Genomic DNA, 22,784 nt, shown 5'->3' with positions numbered 1-22,784 from the left:
CAAAATAAATAGTGCCTGTTTGGGAGGATAACAGTTGAAATCGACACCCCTCGAAAACCATTGTCGATGGTTTTCTAGGGGTGTCAATTTCAACTGTTACCCTCCCAAACAGGCACTATTTATATAATGTTTTCGTTAGAAATAAAGGAAATCAAAGTTATCATACTCGGAATATGTAAATATATATAAACCAGTTATACTTTTATTAATAGAGATTAAAAGAGAACCAAAAAAACGACTTCGAATACATGTATTTTATTTTAAAAGAACCTGCTATACCACTCTTCACAGAAGAGACAGTCATGTAGGCTAAATATGAATGTAACGCTTTAAAAGTCATCGTCCCAAACCCTCTCCCATCTACAGGTATGTCGACTCCAGATAATAATCCGAACCGATGATTTGAACAATGCAAAACTAAAGGATACGCGAGTTAATTTCATTTTTTCTCTCTCAAAAGTTCTCTGATAAAATAACTACAGAAGAACGCGCTTTTAAAAGCGTCAAAATACAATAATAGAGATAAAAACTATCAAAACATGATGGAATAAAGATGCGAAACATATATTGAGCGAAAATGCACTATTGACCGGTGAGTCAGAAATTCTTGTAAAAACCGGAGGACTTCTATACTCGAAAGCCGAGATCTCAACGGCAGATATAGTTCCATCTGATGATTGGATGAACTTTAGATTTTTATAATTATACATTCCAAAAGACAGACCGACAGAATGAATATAGAATTCGTCCTTGGTTGTTTTAGCATACAGGTCAAATTGACCTAACCCGTAGTTTAACTTGAGTTGATTGTTGTCCTTCGTGACCGTTACATAACCATAAGGCGTGTTCTTGTACACGCCTAAATAGTCACTGCTGTTCCGAGCAGGGGTTCGAGTTGTGTCAATTTGGGGTCTGGATGAAATTGATTTGGTGCGGAACGGTTCTGGATATGAGCATATTATCGTAGCATTCAGCCAGGGTTTCTCGCCCAAGTACAAGTCTGAGACAAGGCTGTGGATATTTGACCGGTATAGGTAACTTGGATCATCTCCGGTCATTGCAATGAAGACACCAAAATCTTTGTCCGGAAACAGCGTGAGTTTGGCCTTGTATCCGTATGTACTTCCGGTATGAGAGAGAATTTTGTATCCTATGCAAAAAAAAATTATAATAAAAAAATTGAAATTCTACTTGTAAGAATTATATTTTTAAAAATCTTTTCAGTTCCGAATACAATTGTAATTTTTTTCAAAACATGTTCAGATAGCATTAGCCGGTACCAGGATTATTAAAACATCAATCAACAGTGAATTAATTAAACCCCTTTTCCTTCAGGTACTAATAAAATGTGCTTCCGGGTTTTAATCTGAAGGTGTGTTCAAAATTGTATCAACTGTGATGGTCGGGCTTTCTGAACGCTACGAGTTGTACTGAAAGCATTCAAAGCAATAATAAAAAGTTGGTTCTTGTTAATATTCAGCATGACAGAACATTCAGCATGGTACTGCTTTTTCGTCCTTTTGGTGCCAGTTGTTAAGATTGATTCTAATTAACAGCTGGTACATGTATCCAACATTACATTATATCTAACATTACTTTTCTAATGCTTTCGGTCTAAATCGAGCAGTAAGATCCTTTAATTAACCACGTGCACGTGTATTAATCGACTATATACTAGTATATTGTGTGATTTTATATTTTGCTTTCATCAACGTATTGAAATCATATAGATAAATTCGCAAGGCTTGCCGATACAACACACGTATGAGATTTAAAAAACTCAACCCTTAAGCACTGTTACACACTTTTTTAACGCAATTCTGTGATATATCACTACATCCTACCTCTGTAGTATCCCATTTTCCAACCCATTCCATAAGAGTCTTCACTTAAGGTAACTGGGGTCATTGGTCGAGTGTAATATTTTGATATTGTGCTGCCAGATACTCTTAGCTGCGGGGAATGCGACACAGACAGTGCACTTTTCGGTAGGAGTTGTCTTCCGTTTTTAGTTTTGCCACCATTCAGATGAAACAGCATCCATTTTGCCATATCATCTGCTGTACTCAGAACACAACCCGACCCACACAAATGTCCCCAGAATCTGCAAAAGTGCTATTATATTATAGACTTCTATTGATGCAGTTTTAAAGTTCTTATATGAATTGTCAATAAAACATACGATGTATCATGCATGAATAAAATGTATCACCATGAGAATTTTCGCACAATAGGAAAAAAGATGAAATTCGAAATTAAGATCTTGTCATCAACTTAACCAAATTATACGTTTATACAAGTATATCTTTCTATTGCATGGCCCAATGAAAAGGACGGTATCTCATTTGTGCAACTAATACATTGTACCTAATATGTATTATTTAATCATTAGTCAAAATAATTTAGAGTTCAAATTCAGAATGGTCCGATTACCATAATTTTGAGGCCTGAATAATCAAACATGCAAATATCTATCGCGTTACATATAGTCATTTAAACTAAGCAATACATGTATATCAGATTAAATTCCATCTCTTAATGCACAGATTTACAATATTACAGGTAGATCATACTTGGATAACTGCCAGGGCACTTTTTTTAGGTCACCATAGTCATCATTATAGCCTATGGCTAGTTCAAGTTTTTCAGGATCTGCAGTTGTTGCAAAGTTTGATGACGTCATTTCTAGCGGGTCAAAGATGTGCTCTTTGACCAACACTTCCCATTGTTTCCCGCCAATCATCTCGGCTATCCGGGTCAATAGTCCGTACATAAGATTACTGTAGTAAAAACTGTCTCTAAACCTGCCTGTGTTCTCCAGATATTTTAACCTCCTGAAATATTCATAATACCGTCAATGATTCATATATTTTAAAATCATATACGTAAACAACAATAATATTCTGTTACCGTTTATGATATATATGACAATTTATTTCATGAACATGTGTAGAGCAACTTTTCATTTAAAGGAATTTTTAGAAATAAAATGTGTTCGAGATCACAAAATAAAAACTCTTGTGTTTTTCCTCCAAAACTAGTACTATATGCAGTAAATATAAATATGTCTATTTATTTCTTTTAACTTGTGCTTTTAACATACATTGATGGCTTGACTGAGAATTCAGTATCAGTTACATCATCTACAAATCTTACTGAATTAAATTTTCCCGGGTTAAATTGGTATCCAATCGAATGGCGTTGTTACCAGGGATCCCCATGCGGTGAGATAGCAAATCCCGGATAGTGGCATGCCGGGAAAGAAGATCGTCTTTGAACAAGTTATCATCGTTAAACACGACACGAAGTGGTGTGTCCACATTGTACCTATAATATTCAGAAAATTTCCTGTACATATATATTTCGAAGGAAGAGTTTTTTTCATGCAAAAGTCCATACAGTTCGCAATACGTGCAAGTTCTGCATCGTCTGAAAACAATAACGCTTTTGAGTATCTCAAAGTTTTAATTTCGGGTAACGATAACGATTTGATATCTCTTCGAATAAACATGGTAAACGTATACATGTTCCATGTACACAACTATAAAACATCCGTGATGATCTTTTAAAAGAAATAAAGGGCCACTTTGTATCCATGACATAACCGTAGTAAAAGCGTTTTTAACCAGAGAGTGTTTTTCAGCTGTTTTAAATATACCTTGTTAATTTTTGACATTATGAAGTTGATATATATATATATATATATATATATATATATATATATATATATATATATATATATATATATATATATATATATATATACACACACACACACACACACACACACACACACACACACACACACACACACTAAATAACAATGGTAAATTTTAAAACATTCGAGCAAATTATTTTCTTGCGAGCAATGCCGGTACTAGAGAGATATGTATTTTAGATGACGAAGGGGTACTTGTAAAATAGGAGTGGGATAGCATTCACGTTGAAACCCCATGCGGTTATTTTGGCGGTCGTCGAAAGAGCATCAAGAGGTAATTTAGCGTTGCATAGTTTAATCGTGGGCTAGATAGGAAATAGGTTAAGGTGATTGAAAAAGTGTGCTTTCCTCCGAAAATAGTCACAGAAAATTGAAGGGATCCAAATATGTTTTGCGCTGTTCAAATATTTTATCTTGGTGTTATCCATTTTAACGTTGATTTCCGTTAAAATTTTACGTCTCAAATACATTTAATAGACTCTCTTACTATGTTTCGCAATACAACGTTTACTTTTACGCCGAGTACTTCAATTTGTAGTTTTATCAAAGAAATCAACTCTTAAATTAATTTCATTATTTTTTAAATCGATCCCTTAGAAATTGATATTACGAAAATTTTATAATTCACGCTGTATTTTGCTAAATCTATGGAGATTTTCACATGTAGTACCCCCCCCCCCCCACTATCTCTCATGTTATCGCCTTTGGAGGCTAAAGCTATGGGTTCAAAGAATGTATGTCTTACAGATAATTTTCTGACAATCTTTACTTTTGGATATTTATTCTGCAAAGTTCATTAGGTGAAAAAAAAAAGATAAGATAGCAAGAAGCTATAGCATAACAAACCAAGGGGTCGACTTTGGTCAGTATATGTAGAGGACGATTGATCTAGTGCACCGCTTATCAAAAACTGTGTAGATATAGATCTACCAAAAGGCTACTTTACAGTCAATTTATGCATGAATCAATATGTTGGAATTTCGAAGCTGAAAAACAAAGAAGTTTTAACAGATAAAATTCAATGAATTGTAATTCCTTTAAAAAAAAACCTCGTGTGGTAAGAATATAAATTGAAATATGTATACTGCATTTAACAGAGATCACTATTGATATCGAACTATTTATATTTATTCATTAATTTATTTATTTATATAATTTTTTTATATTTATAAATATATTAACTTGCCAGTGAACATGATAAAAATAATATATTACATTTATGACTAATGTGTCTTTTCATATCGAAGGAAACTGCACAATCTTTGGAATAATATTAATATTCGGATTTCCATCCAAACTCATCAATCTTCGTCAAGGTTAAATCAACGCTTAAGTATTGATTGTCGCACACGATGCTGATAAACGTTTTCTAGCCTTGTACATAACGTGCCCGATGAAACATCCAAGTATTTCAATCGCTAATTATATTCGGCCTGAAATGACCCGTATCCATTACTTTACAAAATTGTCTTCAATTTCGCTGATTTTTATCACCCCCATTCATTAGTTGCAGTATTGTGCGCGTTCATATGCATTCACGTGTTTGGGGTTGGTGGTTGGCCGTGGGTTGGGAAATAACAAATTGTCTTCTACTGTCAACAAACACGTGATATAATGAGGTTACTTGATAATAAAAATATGTAGTCCTATCAGAATGGACCTGCAAGCAATATATACAATATATAATAAACACTACAGAAAGAGTACTGCAAGATTAATAAAATTTGATACACGTTAGAAACTGTTCATTCTTTAGTTCCCTTTGCTACAATTCAGTTAATAATTCATAAAAATGTTTTAAGTTTCTATAATTAATAAACGTGTAAACTAATCAATTTTATGCACGCGTATGTACATTTCTGATATATTTTAAAAATCGTACTAAAAAAAATCGTACTTGCGATTTTCCTTCAGTAACTTTAGTATCAAGGTGGCGGCAAATGCTTTGGACAAAGAAGCCACCCCAAACACTGTAGAGCTGGTCACGTTTACTTGATGATCCAAATCCCTGGAACCAAATCCGCGAGAATACACAACACTCCCATCTTTGACAACAGAAATGGCAAGAGCGGGGTTGTTCCGACATTTCATAGTGTTTTCAATTATTTCAGTAATTTCGTTCGAAAGCGCATTACTGTCAGCGCGCGCACGTGCATTGGTTGTGCAGAGAACAATTAAAACCAGGAACGAGTACCCGAACATCTTGGTGCTGAATGTCCTTAGAATAGAGAACGCACATGCATTTTTTTTTTAAGTTCTTTATCTCGGTTCACCTCTCCCTCCGACCTTTGTACCGTCTGATAGGCAACGACTGCAGTCAGTGATTCCAAGTATGAGAGATATATCGCAAGATTCGTTACCTTCTTCCGACCCAATAAGATCGTTATTTGTCTACCAAAAAATCAGCGCATTCCTTCATCTTGTAAATAGGTATGTTCTGGAGTCACGGTAAGGACGTATGCAGCGTCACGATGAGGTTTTTTTTTTATGTCTGTAGTATTCATATGTTCACATGATCACCTCATCTCGCGGTATCTCGACCCGAAAACGATATACAGAAGGAAATCAAAATATCATCAGCATTTTGGATGGTTTATTTGATAACCCGTGTAAATTTCCCATCGCCGAGGTAAATTACCCTCTATTGTTAGCGCATCATTTGGGAGTCGTTGTATAAACAAGCTGTGGGGGTCCTCCAGGGTCTGTGTAACTGCTGGCATGGTGAGTGACCGATGAAGACTTTCAGACAGTCGTCATAGTTTGTACAGATGTTCTTTGAATGTGCAGACGTGCAGATTACAGTGACTTATAAACGCCTCTCTCTCTCTCTCTCTCTCTCTCACTCTCGTGATGCTAATAAAATTCGGAAAGTCTTAGTAAGTTTGTATTGTTTACCGCATTCGCTAAAACTACTCCTTGATTTATTATACATCTTGAAGGATGATAAATAATTAGGGTAGTATTAGTTTTTCAATTGGTACACAGTTACTCTCTCTCTCTCTCTCTCTCTCTCTCTCTCTCTCTCTCTCTCTCTCTCTCTTATACTGGTATTTTGTTGTTGTTCTTTCAAGCATGTGAACGGCCCGGCATCTAAATGGACGTTTGACAGGTCCATTAAACTTTGAGGACAGTTTTATATACAATGTGTATAAACAGGAAAATATTTGGGTCACAGAGTTCATGTAATGCATGAGACGGTCTTTGTGATTTTTACCTCGGTCAAAGTACTGCTCAGTGTTATCAAACTTATTTTTCAAACGTTTTTTTTTTAAAGTTGTTTGTGCAATAATTTCAATTGAAAAAGCCTATTTATAAAAGATTAATCGCAAAACATATTAGCTTCTAAATAGACATTTGCAACATACATGTTTTATAAATTGCCGGTGACAATTTGTCTTGGAAAAGGAGGGGGGGGGGGGGGTCGTAGTTAAAGTCGAGTTTTCCCCACCTACCTTCGAAAAACACTTATACGGCTGTCTATTTACACACTAATTCAAAATGAAAGGTTTATTTACACAAACCAAAAAAAAACAAAACAACAACAAATGGGCAGTAATTAAAGGTAGCTTGTAATATAATGAGTATGTCTGGCAAACAAGAAGATCTAGAATAATTATTATTCACAGAAAGTTGTAATTTAGGGTATTTATTAAAACGCATGTATAACTCTTCTATACAAAATACACCAACTTTACATGTATATACATTTGTGTGATATATGTCTTTTGAAATGGACTCGAGTCTGATAAGTAAATAAATGTTCAGAGGGTGTTGGAGGAGGAATTTTTTTTTTTTTTTGGGGGGGGGGGGCAAATAAATGCAAAATCAGTAAATAATTAAAAGAAATTGAATTGTAATAGCCTATGCTATATCCTCTTAAAACATATAAAATATCTAACATATCATGAAAATGTTTATGATTTTCACACTACCTAAGTTAACCTGCTCATAGTTTTTGTTTATCTTCAACCGTGATAAAAACAATTTGAATTTATATATGCATATAAAATTGAATGCTTTAAGGTGTTGACGAAATATGACAAAAGAATCACATGTAATGTCATTGAAAAATTTCATCACCGCCATATTCCAATGGACGTCGTATCAATTTCCGGTACTTTAAAGAATTCACTATCCTCAAAGCTCTTAATAAAGAGTACGTTAATGTACCCTGTTCTGTTGGCATCGGTTTCCCGGAATTCCACTGTCCTTGGTTTTAGAGCATATTGAGCCGATCCTTCTGCTATCATATAGAATTTTTCAGATTTTCCCGCCCTTTTTCGTAATTCAAATGTCACGTAACCGTAAGTCAATTTTAATTGGTTATTTTCTGTTGTGACCGTAATGTCACGGAATACTTCGTCATGATATGTTCCTGTATAGTCCCCTATCGGCCGACCTAGAGGAACATCGCTTGGGAGGTAACGTGAACGTCTTTTTGGGGAGTGAGCCATAAAGGGCCGGGGAAAGCTACACAGTAGGGTGGAATTGAGCCACGGTTCTTCCTCGTTGTAAAGGTCAGCAATGTAGGAACTGACGGAAATACGGAACAATTCGTCGTCGTCTTCACCCGTCGTGGAAATAAATATACCCAGGTTTTTATCAGGAAAAAGAGTCATCAAAGAACGATAACCGAAAATGTTTCCCGTTTCTTCTAGGATACGATGATCTGAAATTAGATTTGATTCACATAAAAGTGTTGGCAATCGTGCATCTTGTGTATAGTGAGAAAACTATAAATAACCTGACCTTTTAACACATCAATAAAAATATGTATGCATTAGGTACCATGCAGTGGCATACCATCCAACAACACAAATAAATGGAAATGTCATGTATTTTTCATAATCTCATGTTAAGGAAAAGAGGTGCCAAGAAGGAAAGAATTAACTTCAGCCAAGTACAGAGAAATTTCTGCTCGCTTCGCTGCAGGGTACTGTATGAATACCAAGTATAAAACAAAAAATCCAACAAAATAAAATAAGTAACCTCGATACGTTCCAATATTGAATCCTAAGCCATATCCGTAATACTTTCTGGAGAATGGAACACCTCGGGACTTTTCGAAATATTCCTGTATATCCGACTTCTGTAGGTGTATCCATGGCAAGAAAAGCTCTTTTATCTTTTCTTCGTCCACCAGCCTGAGGCCCGATTCCGTCTTTCCACCGTTCAACAAGAAGTTCATAAATTTTGCCATGTCGTCAGCGCTAGCTATTATACATGCCGCACCACACAATTCAGTCCACCGTCTGAAATATACAGGAAGACGCATTGTAATTATTATTATCGTTCCAATTTTTGTAAGAACTTGCAAAAAAAAAACCAATGAAGAATATTCATTTGCAATTTAAATGTGATCCTACTACAATGTATACGAAAGTGAAATTTTTGTCATGCATTGAATATTTCAAGACAAACTTATCTATTTCAAACTAAAACTCCAAACTTTTATAGAATTTCTTTTCCGGAGATTTACCGTAGAAATTCAAAGGACACTGGCCGCAACACACCCTCATCCTGTATGTAGCCTGTTGCGATGTTTTCAGCCATTGGTTCTAGCAGTGTAAAAAATGACGTATTGTTCATTCCAATTGGATCTAACAATTCCTTTTTGATCAACTTCTCCCATGAACTTCCGCCAATTCTTTCGGCCATGAAAGTGATGATACCATACATAAGGTTGTTTACTTTAAACTGCTCCCGAAATCCACCCCCCTCCTTAAGAAGTTGAATTCGTCTGAAATAACGACATGCAATAGAAGCAAACATCATATAAGTTTAAAATCCTTCGATCATTCTAATGCAATTTTGAGATAAAACTATTTCTTGAGAAGGTTTAATTGCAACTTTGACGAACTGAGAGAAAACTGGCATAAATTATGCATTGGAATGTAGATTATGAGAAATGTAAATTAAAAACGAAAAAGTTAATCATACACGGCGTTTATCCCTTTAACCAAATCCACCTTTGAAGATTTCGGTTTAGTACAACTGTTATATATTGTGTCTAAATGCAAAAATGGCAAAATAGATGGACGGGGAATGTACATGTACATTTAACATCGGTTTATTGAATAAATTACTGATTATACTTTCTAAAAAAAAATGAGAACTGTAAAATCTTATTGAAATGGCATAACGAACAAGAGAATAACTCCGATCATACTCCATTATGTTGTCTCGCCGGAGTTTATCGTCCAGCCGGAGGTAGTTGTAGGCCGGAAGTCCGGTTCTGTGAGACATCAGATCCAGGGTGTTCACGAACTGGGACAACAGGAAGGAGTGCTTGAACATCTCCTTGTTGCCGAACAGGTGCCGGAGAGTGGTGTTCATGTCGTACCTATTGAGTGAAAATACTGTACCTAATGCAGGAAAGACGTTACTTGGTACATCTTTTACACTTAAGAAATGTCTGGTGTTTAAAAAGATTGGTGCATTCATACAAGAGTCGAAAAATTCTAATTCGAACAGGTTGTCATCAATTTATTAGAAACTATATATCTACATGTATAATAATTTTGTAAATTTCAGTTTAAAAATTGACAACACAATTACCGATGCAAATGACCTTGGAGAGGGGTGGCTATAATGTTCACGCATTTAAAAAAAAACCCAGTAATTTTGTATCAAAGTTCATGCATGGGTCGCAGGGGAAATACAACGTAAGTACTACCTAGAAAAGTTGCTCATAAACTTTTGAACAAGGAGGTTGGCGAATACTTTGGTCAGTGACCCTATTCCGAACATGGTTGTGTTGATTACTGGTTCCCTGGATTCAATGTCTTTGTGGCCGTACGCCTGGGAGAAGACTTGTTTCCCGTCCTTGACCACGGTTACCGCCATGCTGGGGTTCTGGTTCCACCGACAAGATTTAAAGGTGGTCCTTAGAGTGCTGTCCAGAATCCCTTCTCTGGTTGTTTTATCTTCCACAACCTTTGCTTTGTTAAAAAAAAACCATCTTTAAATATGCCCAGTGTGTCCAGTGTAATCCACACTACTTACATGCATTACCTCTCGTGCATGCAAGAGTTAATCAATTTATTGGGATACAGCTACAAAAATTATTAGTTGAGGGGGGAAAAAGGATATAGGGATCTAATACATGTATTATTGCTGAAACCATACTATATAGAATACTACGATAATTGAATCGGGAGTTTAAGCGACTTTAATTTATAGAAACTTGAAAGAGTTTTTGTTTCACAAAAGAAATATTACCTGAATTGAGATTGTTTTTGAAAATACCTGTGTATTTGATTAAGCTGTTAAGGTTGAAACTGACATTATTTCACATATAACTGTCGCTGAATGCGCAAAGTACTTACAAACATACCAACAGTGAGGTGTGGTTGTCGTATGAAGTCACTGTCCTCAAAATGTGGGAGACTGGCAATGTCGATAGAGTTTGGTTTCTCCGGGTCACTGGCTTTAAATTCTAGAGATCGTCTTTTAAAAGCATGTGCTGCAATTCCTGTACTTATCATGTAAAATCTATAAGACTTAGAACCTCTCCTAATTAAGTCAAATACCACGTATCCATATTGTAACTGAAGTGAGCCGTTATTTTCTGCGATTGCTATGTCCCCATACAAGTCGTTGCGATATATTCCAGCGAAGTCATTTGCCGGTCGACCGAGTGAAACTTCTTTGATTGCACGTTTTCCTTTTTTAGTTTTTGGTTTCATGAACGGTTCTGGGAAAGTACACAAAGAAGAGGCGTTCAACCATGGCTCTTGACCATTCACGACGTCAGCCATGTAAGAGCTAGCTGTAATTCGGAACAATTCATCGTCATCTTCGCCCGACATGGCGACGAAGATTCCGAGGTTTTCGTCTGGAAAGAGTGTGAGTATAGAACTGTATCCAAATATGTCGCCCGTTTCCTCAAGTATTCTGCGATCTTAAAAAACAAAACCAAAAAACTCTTATTAAATGCCACTGTTTTCAATGATGTTAATGGTACATGTACAACCGCCTCTTATACCACCGCGGTCAAAGCATTCACAATATCAATTATGATTAATAAGAAAACCGTCATTATATATTCACTTTGAATATCAATTGACAACTGTAATACCTTCCTACGCCTCATACAGCGCTATGTTAACATACATAATATGTAGATAATACGACATTATCGAATTTGATTGCAGTTTACATGTGAAAACAAAGTAACTGTCCATACTGTTAAAACAAATCAGATTTATTTTGAATCAGCAGGGAAAACAAATGTTCATACCTCTATAGAAACCTGTCTTCAATCCCAGAGCATATCCAGTGTACTCTCTTGAAAACGGCACTCCCTTTATAACAGAGAAGTATTTATCAAGCTTTGATGAACGTGGGATGTTCCAAGACCGGAACATGTCCTTCATTTCCTCATGTCCGACCAGCCGTTTGCCGGACTCCGTGACGCCATCATTCAACAGGAGTTTCATGAATTGACCCATGTCGTCTGCGCTGGTTGTAATACATGCAGCACCACATAGTTCCGTCCATTTCCTGAAAACCAATAAAACACCAAAGCTTAAACAAGATTCTATTCTGACAGTTTTTGAAGGATGTCTTAGAATAAGAAACGCGAAACGAAGAAACCCACAAGCCGTGTTAATTACCTTAGCAACTCAAATGATGTCGGGTAAAGATCGCCATTGTCATCTTTGTATCCCGTGGCGATATTTATTGAGTTTGGATCTAGTGTCGTAAAGAAAGAGGAGTTGTTCATTCCAGTGGGACTGTAGAACTCTTGTTGGACTAGTTCTTCCCAGGACTTTCCACCGAGCCGTTCACCAATATCAGTCAGAAGTCCGTACAGTACGTTATTGTAGTAAAAGCTATCCCGGAATCCTCCACGAGGATGGAATTTTCGTATCCGGCTAAAATCAAAATTATAGAAAAAATAATGATTACGATGTACTTGCATAAATAATTTATACTTTAGAGTGAGATATGTATCAGCTTATTTGTTTTAAATCCCCATTTCAGCATATACCGATTTTAGCGATCAAAAATATTCCAATTAAATTTTCAAAAATTAGCCATAAAACTTGTTGATACACAGAATACTACTAGAATTGAACAGAAACAAATGCTGCATCGGAAAAAAAAAACAAAAAACAAAACAAAACACTAAAATGTGTGATTTTCAATCTTCTTTACATCAGACATAAACAAAATATGGGAACGAGAGTCCCAAATTAAACACCGGATGTCAACACCGGAGAAAAGATAATGAACACTTAGGAATAAATGGGTAAGCGTTACGCAATTGGCTGAAATCTCATTTTGAAGTAAAAATACCAGTTTTAAAAATAAATGTTGTAATCGGGGAATATTTTAAATAATATAAAAACACTAGATAAAATTGTAGGGGTTAGGGTTGATTTTTTTATGTAGAGCGTCAGTTACAAACAACTGCAAGATTGACCTATAAAAGCCCCGGGACACTTTATTTATGCTATTATCTGAAAGGGCTTAAAATTAAATTTCAAATGATATCAAAGATTTTGCTGGACCTAGTGTAGTAAAGTTCTGAGAGGGCATACATTTTGTATAGTCTAGAGTTTTTTGGGAAAATAATTGGACTCTTTTCACCAAAATTGCGTTTGACCCACCCCATTCCCCTTCCCCGCATTTTTACATGCATATTTAGTTGGACTTACAGATCTTCCCAAATGTTTTAAACATGTAACAACATTTGAGAGTTATCTTCCTTTTCATAGCAATGTTTGGGCTTGTTGATAAGTTGAAAAGATTTTAATTAAACTCACTCTAAAACGTTCCCCCGGTGCAGCGAATCGTCCAGTCGTAGGTAATTGTGACTTCGGAACCCCATTCTGTGAGCCATCAAATCGAGCGTGTTCGAAAAGTGTGTACGCAGTTCGGAATTTTCGAATAAGTTATTTTTACCGAAAAGAAGCCTCAATGTTGTAATCAGGCTATATCTGCAAAACACATGCTTATTACAAACAAGACAAAAAAATCAATAATTGATATACATGTGCATGATAATTGAGACATCATCAAGGTCACTACATATATCACTTTAAAGAAATGTATAGCACATGTGTTGTAATATACGTCTACTTTATTTTGTTTTAATTACTTTTATCAAGATATGATGTCACATACACATATAAGCCATCGGTATAAGTGAACCGATCAAAATAACATCAAGATACATTTTGTGTTAAACTTTATATTTTTCTCTTCGCCAAAACTTGTGTATTTTCCCATCCTTTGAGAACCATTTTAACAAGAGCTTTGACTTTAGGTAGTTGTGTCAAACGGCAATGTGACGTAGGCCTGTCTATTTCATTGTAGGCCACTCAGTAATGGCTCTTTGAAATCAACAGGATTTGTCTGACTTTTTAGCGAAGATTACGCAATCAGTGTATATTTCGCTTGAAACCAGCGTCATTTTAACTTGTTTTGACGCAAGAAATGGATTGTTACATTCTACTGAAATCCCAAGGTCTTGTTAAAAAGGCTCGAATGGAATTTGCAGACATAGAGCCAGCTCACAGAGAATATAATTGTATTCTTAAAAACTGTATAACATGTGATTTTAAAATATGTATTTCTTTGCAAATTATCATAATGTTTTAACTTTCTGTATTTGAACTGTCTCTCTCACGCATTACCTGGAATCCTCGCCGAAGTACTTCTGGATTAGCAAGTTGGCGAAGATCTTGGTCAGTGACCCGATTCCAAACTGTGCACTGGTGGTCATCGGTTGGTTGGTTTCGAGATTCTTTACACCAAATGCTTCTGAAAACACTACCTGTCCATCTTTCACCACGAATGCTACCATTCCTGGATTTTTTGCCTGCCGACATTTTTTATAGGCGGATCCTAAAGTGTAATGGATTTTCGTCTTGTTGTAGTTTTCTGCGACTACTGCCGTAAAAGAAACAGTTAGAAACAAGAATAAAATCCTCATAATGTTAAAAAATAGTGTATTCCCTTTTGATTAATTTACCGTTATGTATTGTTTTAATGATTGTAAGGAAGTCATCAGTGTGTGTGTGTGATGTGCGATTAATCTGAATATTTTGCATATTTACGTCATTTTTTCGATACACCATTATGTCAAGTTAATTCTTCTTATTCATGCACCATGTTCGAATTTAGAACGGCTGTCAAAATTAATTCATCTAGACAAAGTTATGTAATATACCGGTAATCAAACTTTACAGTGTTCCGAAAATCACTCTTAAATGAATTTTTATAAAATTAAGAGGTTATATTTAAGAACTGCAAAAGAAGCTTGAGCGGACATAGAGAGCGCTAATGGTTCTGTTTTCATTACTTAGTATATTGTAATTTTATGTAGATTAAAATTTAATTGCTTTTGCGGCTTCATGGAAATGACCGCAACAACGTGACTCTTCTCATTGTTACGTCTTAGATTTTATTACCTTTAAACAAATAACTCTGACATGAACACGTAGACTTTTTAATTATTTTTTTTTCTAGAAAAATTTTTTTCAGTATCGCCGATGAAGAATGGTTGACACGGGGATTACATAAAGCTCTATTTAACAGGATCTGACAGTTTATTGTCCTGATAATAAAACCTGTACTGTTGCGCTTAGTTCAATTTAGAATTGACAATTGCACTAAACCTAATTTTATCTGTGTACCTTAATTTGACAGGGACCAAAATTGATGTTTATTGCTGTTCTTGTAAACGTACGTGATGACACTTTTATTGTCACCAAAATGCTTTTTATTGATATTTTTCGACAGAAAGGATTATTATTATTGCCCAGTTTAGTAACAACATTAAAGATTGTTGGATGGACAATCTTATAATTTCAGTTTCTTCTTTGGGTGTTACTTATTTTGGAGTTATTTCGAAACCACCGTAGGCTTTTTTATAGGCAAAAGTTGAAAATAGCATCAAGTGACATACATTGTAGGCAATGGTCGATTAGAACATCAAACAGTTGGAGATTTCATCAAGCAACATACCCAGAATCCACCTTCTATACAAAGTGGACATAAGTCTGAGCCGTTTTGAAAATATTTGACATTTCGATGCAGTAAATAATTATAAAGTTTGGAATAGAGTCTATAAGATATCAATACAAGTATTCTGTTATACACATTTAAGTAGTTTAAACACGTCAAGAAGATGCTATAAACGTGCAATGTGATGTTGTTGTTTTTTATTTTAATCGTGTACGCGAAAGGATAATTTTCGGCCAACATTCAGCTGTCATCGGTATTGTGTTGGTTGCATTCATAACTTATCTATGTACATGTATATGGTATTGTATATGGCGTTCTCCTTTAACTTAAAATAAAAATTCGTTACAATTGAAATGGGATAATTCAGTAAGATCACTTACTCTTATGCTAAGAAAAACTGTGCTATTATTCGCAAATTTTAAAACGGTACAGTATCATTCCGGACATATAAAAGACTAGGGGAAATTTTTCAATAATCGTAACAACATTCAATTATTTCATAAAATCTTGAATATGTTACAGTATCCAAGGAACAATTACAAACCTTGTGTCAAAAATTTGACACGTGGAATAAGAGTCGTTTAATTACAGCTTAATGTTTGACTTCTAGATACTGTATATAGTGTTATTTTACACTTTATTCTACACTTGGTAATATTTTCTACCCGTCTTGAATTCGCACAGACACAGTTGTGTATAACGATAGATATTATGAGACATCGGAATTCGCCCAGTCTTAAATTCGCCCCTGACAATGAAGGCGGATAAGCGGAAGGTGCGAAAATAAAACGGGGGTGAATATTTACCTATGTACTGTATTTATTTAGATGATGTCGAGCTTGTGAGGGATGATATTGATTCACGTACGTGAATTTCTCTTGGTTTTTGCATCATTAAACACAAATCATTTGTATGCAGATGAACTTATTCACTTTCTGTTATCCACTTTCATACTGTTCTATATAAAACACATCATTAAGAAAATTGAGAAATGTTGGGCCAAACGTGTTTTCATAATATAAAAATACATGCATTTTCTATAAAACATTTTTAAGTTCAAATAATACAACGTAAACAGACTCATGTTTGATAAAAAAAAGTTATTGGAACAGTAGAAATATAGTTGTGACCTGGTATTTTTATTTCACATTAAACAAGATAATCATCGTCCAATAAATTCATTTCAATTCTTATTCTAGATGTCATTACACAGTTATCATCAATGGAATCCTATGTATGTTGCAAAGTGGACAGTGCCATTGAAAAAAATACAAATTTGATTTAAGTATCAAATTTTTTAGCCTCAACACAGAAACTGTCTCGATGTCCACTTGTGGATTCAAAACACTGACTGGATACATGCAACTACATTCTCAATTCGGTAAATGTTTTATCCATCAATCTGCTTTCCACATATTGAGCCCCCCCCCCCAAAAAAAAAATAAAAAAAAAAAATTAAAAAAACCAAAAAAAACTCGCCCAATTAGAAATTATCGGGACACTACAGATACATATATGTATACTCCAGTATCATCATTTTATGCAACCTTGACCTGTTTTTAACCAATACCTATGGTTAAAGTATACCCAAAGAAACAACACTTTTAAAAGATACTGTTCCTTATGTTCTCCATATTTTTTTTAAAGAGTTGTTTACAACCCACATTTTTAGTTAAGTAAAATTGACAACATGTACTTTATTCATATAATTAAATCACTCTCAACAACAATTTCAGCAATATCATAGTCTCTTTAAAGCCGTGGCGGTGGGCTGCCCAATTATATTGTGGGAACGCTCGGAGGAGCGGGTACGCCCACTTTTTTGAAATCAGAATCTTCAAACTTGTCTATATTGACACCATCAATAAGGTTAGTAATTCTTTGTTCGCTAAATTTCAACGTGTCTATGTCGATTAGATGTTCTGCAGCTCCTGTAGGAATCATGTAAAATCTTGGCTTCGAGGATTCCTTTCGCTTTAAAATAAATTTTACAAATCCGTAGTGTAACTCGAGTTGTCCCATATTGTCTACAACATATACTGTGCCGTATAAGTTATTTACATACTGTCCAACGAAATCGCTAATTGGTCTTGTAAGAGGGACTTCTGTTATCACAGGTTCTGGTTTCGGTACAGGGGCTGCTTTCCAAGGAAGTGGGAATGCACAGAGGAGGGTAGAATTCAACCAGGGTGTTTCTTTGTGGTATATGTCGGCAATGTAGGAACTAAGGGTAGTCCGGAAAAAGTCCTTATCGTCTTCGCCTGTCATGGCAATGAAAATTCCTAGTTTTGTTTGTGGGAACAGGGTCATCATTGTGCTGTAGCCAAACAGGTCCCCGGTCTGTTCCAGAATGTTCCAGCCTGAAATGTCATTGTATTAAAGAATTGTTGTGTTAAATTACACAATTAAATGTTGTTCCGCCTATTAGGCGCCTTTAATCTGTGATAATGAATTACAACGTACGTAGATCCGAAAAATGTTTTCGGGGTTGGGGTTCTGAGGGATAAATTTGTTTGCCAAGAGAGCCCAAAGCGTGTTTTTTTTTTTATAGTTTAACGATGTGAATTTTAAATTTTCTTCTTGGACCCCGATCCCCCACCCCTCTTCATCCCCGCATGTGCAAGTATACTCTACCTCTATACTGTCCAGTTTTGAAACCAAGAGCGACGCCGGAATGAGTGCGGGAAACCGGTACTCCCTGTGCCTTTGAGAAATATTCTTCTATGCTGGGTGATTGAAGTCTGTTCCAAGGTTTAAACATGTTTGAAAATTCGTCGTCAGAAACAAGAGGTATCATTGATCCTGGGGCAGTTCCGTTTCCTAATAAGAATATCATGAACCTGGCCATGTCGTTAGCACTGCTTAAGACACAAGAATCTCCACAGAACCGGGTCCATTCCCTGAAAAAGAGCACAGCTTTTATCATTTAAATACTCACAATTCAAAAGACAGTTTTCAAAAAATCCTAAAAATATCGCCTTCTTTTACAATTTAAAAAAATAGATTACATGTCGCGTTTTGCTTTGCCTTTCCCATACAGTTATGAGAGAACATGTATATTCAACATCCATCAGTCAACGAAGCAAACCTAATACCCCCCCCCCCCCCTTCCCCTCAATTTTTGTTGGGGAAGAAGGGTCGGGCGGTTTTTTATATGAATTACAAGTGCAAACTCTCACTTTAAAAACTCATATGAAACGGGGTACAGAGCTGCGTTGTCTTTAACGTATCCCTGGGCCACGTCCTGTAAGAACGGATTAAAGGCTGGGGATGTGAAAAAGCTGGTGGATGTCATTCCGAGCCGATTAAGTATCTCTGCGGTGACCAGAGTCTCCCACTGGCTGCCGCTGATGTCCTCGGTCAGTTTGGCAATGATTCCATACATTAAATCGTTGTAGTAGTAACTATCGCGGAACCTTCCTTTGGGATCAATTTGGTGCACTCTCCTGAAATACGTAAATATGTAAACATGTATATTTTTGTTTAGCTTTCCATTAATTTTCCTGCCGGTATTTTACATTTTCAGTGTTTTTTCTTACATGCATGTATGTCGCTACAAATCAGAGAGTACATGTATTGTGTATTGTAATATTTTTTTGGCATTTTAACACCTGCAGATAGAAGATGTTGATTTCTTTGCAGCTGTAAAACATCAACAACAATAATCGATATAAAAAATGTTGAATACGAAATACGCATGCAAAAAAAAAATTGAAACCAAATTCGTGAATGTGGAACATACACCATGAGTTGATCTGGTGTCGTAGAGTTGTCCAGACGAAGATATTTATGGTTTTCGAATCCCATTCTGTGCGTCATCAGATCCAAAAGTGTGGCATATCTGGATCGCAGGTATGAGTGTTTGAAAAGTGCTTTGTGATTGAATAAGTCTCTTAATGTTGTGTCAATGCCCTTTTGCCTGTATGAAAAAAATAGATGAATAGAATTTAATCTATTTTTCTTTATTTTGTTTGCCCTGAACTTTTTTTACACGACGGGTTGGGGGATTGTTGTTGCTTATTTAATTTCGAGGAAGGGGTGTATTTTCTTTTTACTGTCACATATGCCTTAAAGTTTTTTCTATGTTTAGCGTCCTCGGACGGATTGGTTTTGAGGTGTAAAAATAAAAAAAAAAAACACAATTGCTGTTCCTAAAATTAGATCGCTTTTTCATATGTCGGGCTCAGGATCGCATTTCAAAATCCGGATCAGAAATCAAATATAAAAACATTAAAAATGGAAATCATATAGTAGGTATTTGTTATTTTTATATTTTTGTTACAAAATGAAGAAAATACTTCAAAGTATATAACAAATTTTATTTTGTTGAACCTTTAAAGTTGTGTTTTTTTCTAAGGTTTGTGTTTTTTTCCTGATAGAAAGACAGGTTTTTGAGTTTTGGGTGAACGCTAAACAAAGAAAAAACTTGCAATGGCCTTATTTGTTTGGCACAGTGACTTTTTTATATGACGTCAGTGACAAGTAAAAACTTTAATGATTTATTCAGAGTAAGCATACACGCATACATATATTTCAACCATATAGATGGAAGAAAGTTTTATAATGCTGCAAAAGAGAAAACTTATGAGATGGAAGAAAGAGACTAGCGAGAACAAGCGAGCCATTTTCTTTAAACGAACAAGATGGTAATTGCGTGAAAGATAAATGTCCATTAATGTTCAGCTGTCGTGTTGAATTAATTACGAATCTTCCAAAACGGCTTCATTTCGACACGGCATTATACAATCGCTTTAAGGCGTATTGTATATTTGAACAAAGAGGGTCAAACATAGGAAGTTAGAGGTCTACAAACATTTTTTTTTAAAACATGTGAGAAAAAAAACATATCCTTTAGAAAAACAAAAGGCGCCGAAATTTTTTATTCAGACAGTGCATCAATATCTTAACATAAGAAATGACTTAACTTCAAGGGAAAAAAACATATATTTATATTTTAGCTTCGACAAAAAATCTAATTTATTCAGTGTTGACAAATTCAAAACTGTTTTAACAATGATAAATTAGATGAAAAGAAAAGTATTGAATGATAATTTTAAGTAAATAAATGCAATTCTACATTAATTTGATAAAGTAAGTTTGTAATGAACAATTCAAAATAAGTAAAGACATGAAAAATTATTAATGGATTAGCATATTAAATTTTTGATATTCTATGCTTTGATGGAAAAATCAAGTTTTAAAAGTTTGGTTTGAACATGTTTCATTGCATAAATATATGCAAATGGTTCGAACCCAAGTTCTTATAACTTACTTTGTTTTTACGATTTTAAAAGTTTAAACCGAAACAGTTCAGCTCTAAAAGGATCTGTATATTTACTGTTATTTTTTAAGCAGATAAAAAATAATACATATATACCAATTGATGAAGTATTTTTTCTCTAAATGTTTACAGTTTTTATTAAGAGGTTAAAACATCAGAGGGTAATAAAAAAAACTGTCACTAAGGATAAAACGGGCATAAAATTCAAAAATTGCCATGTCAACTGCATTATATGGCAATACTTTAAAATGTGTCCGGGATCAAAAGCATTCTGGCTTTCAATCACCAAGATTATATAGTAATTCACGTTCTTTTCTCAACGTGTATATGATTTTTAAAAATTAATCAAAAGGGTGCAAAGCTTGTTTGTTCATAGATATTGAACGGTTGCAGACATTGCAAATAAAATTGCATGATAAAACGATTTTTTCTGTAAATGTAATACCCAACTGATACCGACGAAGTATAATCAGTTGCTTTATTAGAATTTTTATAATGCAAGATTGGGTGTCTTTAAAATCTAAAATAAATAGGTTTAAACTGGGTCCTAAACAGAAAAGCACAACATGATATAACATGTTTAATCACTTTGGGCAGTGGTGTCAATGTGAGAGAGGCCTGTCTATTTCATTGCTGGCCACTTAACCATGGCTCTTTGAAATCAACTATATATTCTTGGCTTTTGGGCTAAGACTACGCAATATTAACTCGAAACCAGCTTCATTTTTAACTTGTTTTGATGCAAGAAATATATAATTTCGTCCTACCGAAAGTCCAAGGTCCCATTAAAATGTTTCTATTCTTTTTTATCATTAAGTATTTCGTAAAACTGTATACGATCAATATAAGGTGTCCTTTTAAAATATTCTTAAGCCCAAAGTAGATTTTTTATAATTGGGTCGGAACATATTGAGATAACTAATCCCAACATCCAATCAATTTTTTTTCGGATATTTTGGCGCATCGTTTCAAAAAAGACTTACCGTAACTTCTCGCTCCTATTCATAGTAGCAAGGGTCAACACATTTGCAAAGGCCTGAGAAAGTGCCCCTATTCCAAACATGGTATTCGTGGTGACCGGCATACTCGGAACGTTTCTATTCTTGACCCCGAGTGCATGGGTGAAGACGACCTTTCCATCTTTCACTACGGACACAGCAAGTCCCGGATTGACCATTGAACGACAGTTCATGAAAGCATTATTAATGGTTGTTCTTATGTACATTTCTAAAATATTATTCTGACACATGCATTGTGTAAAGAAAATGGCCAAAACGAGAAAAAATCTTAGAGCCGCCATGACCGGTGATATTGCTGAAATGTTTTCCTCTCGTATCTCGCTCGAATTGTTAATATATACTTGGGTTTTTAATATATTCTATGATTATGCATCTCTGCAAAACCTGACAGTAGGAAAGTTTGACAGGTAAAAAGATGATGTCATAACGACTCTTATATCCCAACGTAATTTGCCCTGTGGCGTACGTATATGGTAAGTTCAGTCTCTGGAGAAATGCGAATTTCGACTCCACCCATTTTTACGAAAGTCTACATTACTTTTAACATTTATACCATTATATTTTTCTCGCGTAATTTTTTTTTTAAATTTACTTGAACCAAAATAGCTTACTTGTGGATTGCACATATTGTGACTGGTTTTTTTATTTTTATTGACTTAAACAATACCAGGAGTTGGCTGTCACAGATTTTTATTTTTTATTTATTCATTTTCTGCAATAGAGGTTTGCTTCCATGTTATTTTAGATTGTTAGAAGATTCATATGTCTTCCAAAACCAGGAGACATA

General features: G+C 35.1%; 3 protein-coding genes across 3 annotated transcripts; all 3 read right to left on the bottom strand.

Moving 5' to 3' along the window:
• Positions 1-239: 239 nt before the first annotated feature.
• LOC128177389 (uncharacterized) lies at positions 240-6,411 on the bottom strand. Its single transcript, XM_052844080.1, has 5 exons — positions 5,616-6,411; positions 3,157-3,327; positions 2,574-2,834; positions 1,845-2,104; positions 240-1,150 (listed from the first exon to the last, which is right to left on the bottom strand). The coding sequence occupies exons 1-5, from the start codon at positions 5,918-5,920 to the stop codon at positions 504-506; spliced, it is 1,644 nt and encodes a 547-aa protein (XP_052700040.1). The 5' UTR covers positions 5,921-6,411; the 3' UTR covers positions 240-503.
• Positions 6,412-7,274: 863 nt separating this feature from the next.
• On the bottom strand, positions 7,275-14,663 carry LOC128176813 (uncharacterized). The gene is made up of 10 exons (XM_052843361.1): positions 14,365-14,663; positions 13,492-13,665; positions 12,337-12,597; positions 11,961-12,223; positions 11,055-11,621; positions 10,395-10,659; positions 9,888-10,061; positions 9,198-9,458; positions 8,708-8,970; positions 7,275-8,387 (listed from the first exon to the last, which is right to left on the bottom strand). Exons 1-10 carry the CDS (start codon positions 14,661-14,663, stop codon positions 7,795-7,797), a joined length of 3,120 nt encoding a protein of 1,039 aa, XP_052699321.1. The 3' UTR covers positions 7,275-7,794.
• A 2,136-nt stretch (positions 14,664-16,799) lies between these two features.
• Positions 16,800-22,336, bottom strand: LOC128177232 (beta-lactamase-like protein 4). The gene is made up of 5 exons (XM_052843860.1): positions 21,962-22,336; positions 19,440-19,616; positions 18,877-19,143; positions 18,332-18,597; positions 16,800-18,057 (listed from the first exon to the last, which is right to left on the bottom strand). Exons 1-5 carry the CDS (start codon positions 22,276-22,278, stop codon positions 17,477-17,479), a joined length of 1,608 nt encoding a protein of 535 aa, XP_052699820.1. The 5' UTR covers positions 22,279-22,336; the 3' UTR covers positions 16,800-17,476.
• Positions 22,337-22,784: the final 448 nt, after the last annotated feature.

This window comes from Crassostrea angulata, chromosome 3 (genome assembly GCF_025612915.1).
Source record: "Crassostrea angulata isolate pt1a10 chromosome 3, ASM2561291v2, whole genome shotgun sequence".
NCBI lineage: Eukaryota > Metazoa > Mollusca > Bivalvia > Ostreida > Ostreidae > Magallana > Magallana angulata.
The sequence above is the reverse complement of the archived record's forward strand: the minus strand, read 5'-3'. Positions and strand labels throughout refer to the sequence as shown.